The 1,343-nt window shown below is 43.1% G+C and overlaps 1 protein-coding gene across 1 annotated transcript; it reads left to right on the forward strand.

Annotated features, from left to right (window-relative positions):
• Positions 1-488: 488 nt before the first annotated feature.
• LOC140857989 (glucan endo-1,3-beta-glucosidase, acidic isoform-like) lies at positions 489-965 on the forward strand. Its single transcript, XM_073257392.1, has 2 exons — positions 489-644; positions 705-965. Exons 1-2 carry the CDS (start codon positions 489-491, stop codon positions 963-965), a joined length of 417 nt encoding a protein of 138 aa, XP_073113493.1.
• Positions 966-1,343: the final 378 nt, after the last annotated feature.

Raw genomic sequence — 1,343 nt, forward strand, 5'->3', positions numbered from 1 at the left:
TAATATTATATGATCCCGATTTACCCCTTTGTTTGCAGCTTATAGGTTATCTATAAAATGCTATTTGTCACCATTGTAGTATATATACCTATAAACTACACTGTAAACTTTTTGAGATTAGTTTATGTGAAAGATTGGTGATCAATGGTGCAAGAGCTCAAGGCATTGGCATAAACTACGGCTTGTTAGGCGATAACCTCCCCTCACCAGACAAAGTGGTGGGTCTCTTAAACTCTCGGAATATCAAATTGGTCCACCTCTTCAACTCCAACCCTGCCGTCCTTACCACCCTCCACAAATCTGGCATTGAGGTCGCATTCAGCACCCTTAACAATGACCTCAAGAGACTCGCCAACGACCCAACCTTCACCAGCACCTGGGTCCAAAATAATGTAATTCCCCATGTCTAAGCCAGCACCAGCTTCCGCTATATCACCGTTGGCAATGAGGTCATTCCTAGCAACCTTGTCGGTTGCGCCCTCCCTACCATGCAAAACCTCAACACCGCTCTCACTGCTACCAAGCTCAACATTCCCGTCTCCACCGCCATTGCCACCGATGTCTTCGACATGCCATTCCTACCTTTCCAAGGTGCATTCTTCGAAGCATTATCCGCTGACATGACCAGCATTGCAGGATTCTTGGCATCCAAGAAGACACCACTCCTTGTCAACGTGTATCCATACTTTGCATATGCCAACTAGCCGAAGGACGTGCAGCTCGACTATGTGCTCTTCACAGCAACCAGCATGGTGGTCGTTGATGGTTCGTTGAACTATGCAAATCTTTTCGATGCGATGTACTCTGCATTGGAGAAGGCCAGACATACGGATGTCAGCATGGTGGTGTCGGAGACTGGGTGGCCGTCCACCAACGGTGCGATCAGGGTGATGGTGGAGAATGCTATGACGTATAATAACAATGCGGTGGCAATTTCTAGATTGACCAATGAATTACATCCTTAGTATGTTCGTAGTATGGCATCTAGAAATTGCTATGTTGCAATTTTATATTTTGAAAAAAAATTATGTCCTTGATATGTTGGCAGAATGGCACCTAGAAATTGATGTCATTTTATATTTTTTAAAAAAAGTATTATAAAATGAAAAGTTGCAAAAGAAAAGAAATCATAAGATTGAAAATCTTGTGTGGAACGAGGTGTGTGGAGACCAATGCTTTAAGATTATAATTCCACCCGTCATGCATGGCTATGATAATAACATCCCCAAGATATTGCAATCTAATTTGGTCCGATCCTCCTCTAATGAGCATGATCGCTTAGGGGGCAACATCTGATTAACGCCTTCAACTTTCCAGATGAAAGATTGCAGAAAAATAATGGT

Source organism: Elaeis guineensis, chromosome 5, assembly GCF_000442705.2.
Source record: "Elaeis guineensis isolate ETL-2024a chromosome 5, EG11, whole genome shotgun sequence".
Taxonomy (NCBI): Eukaryota; Viridiplantae; Streptophyta; class Magnoliopsida; order Arecales; family Arecaceae; genus Elaeis; species Elaeis guineensis.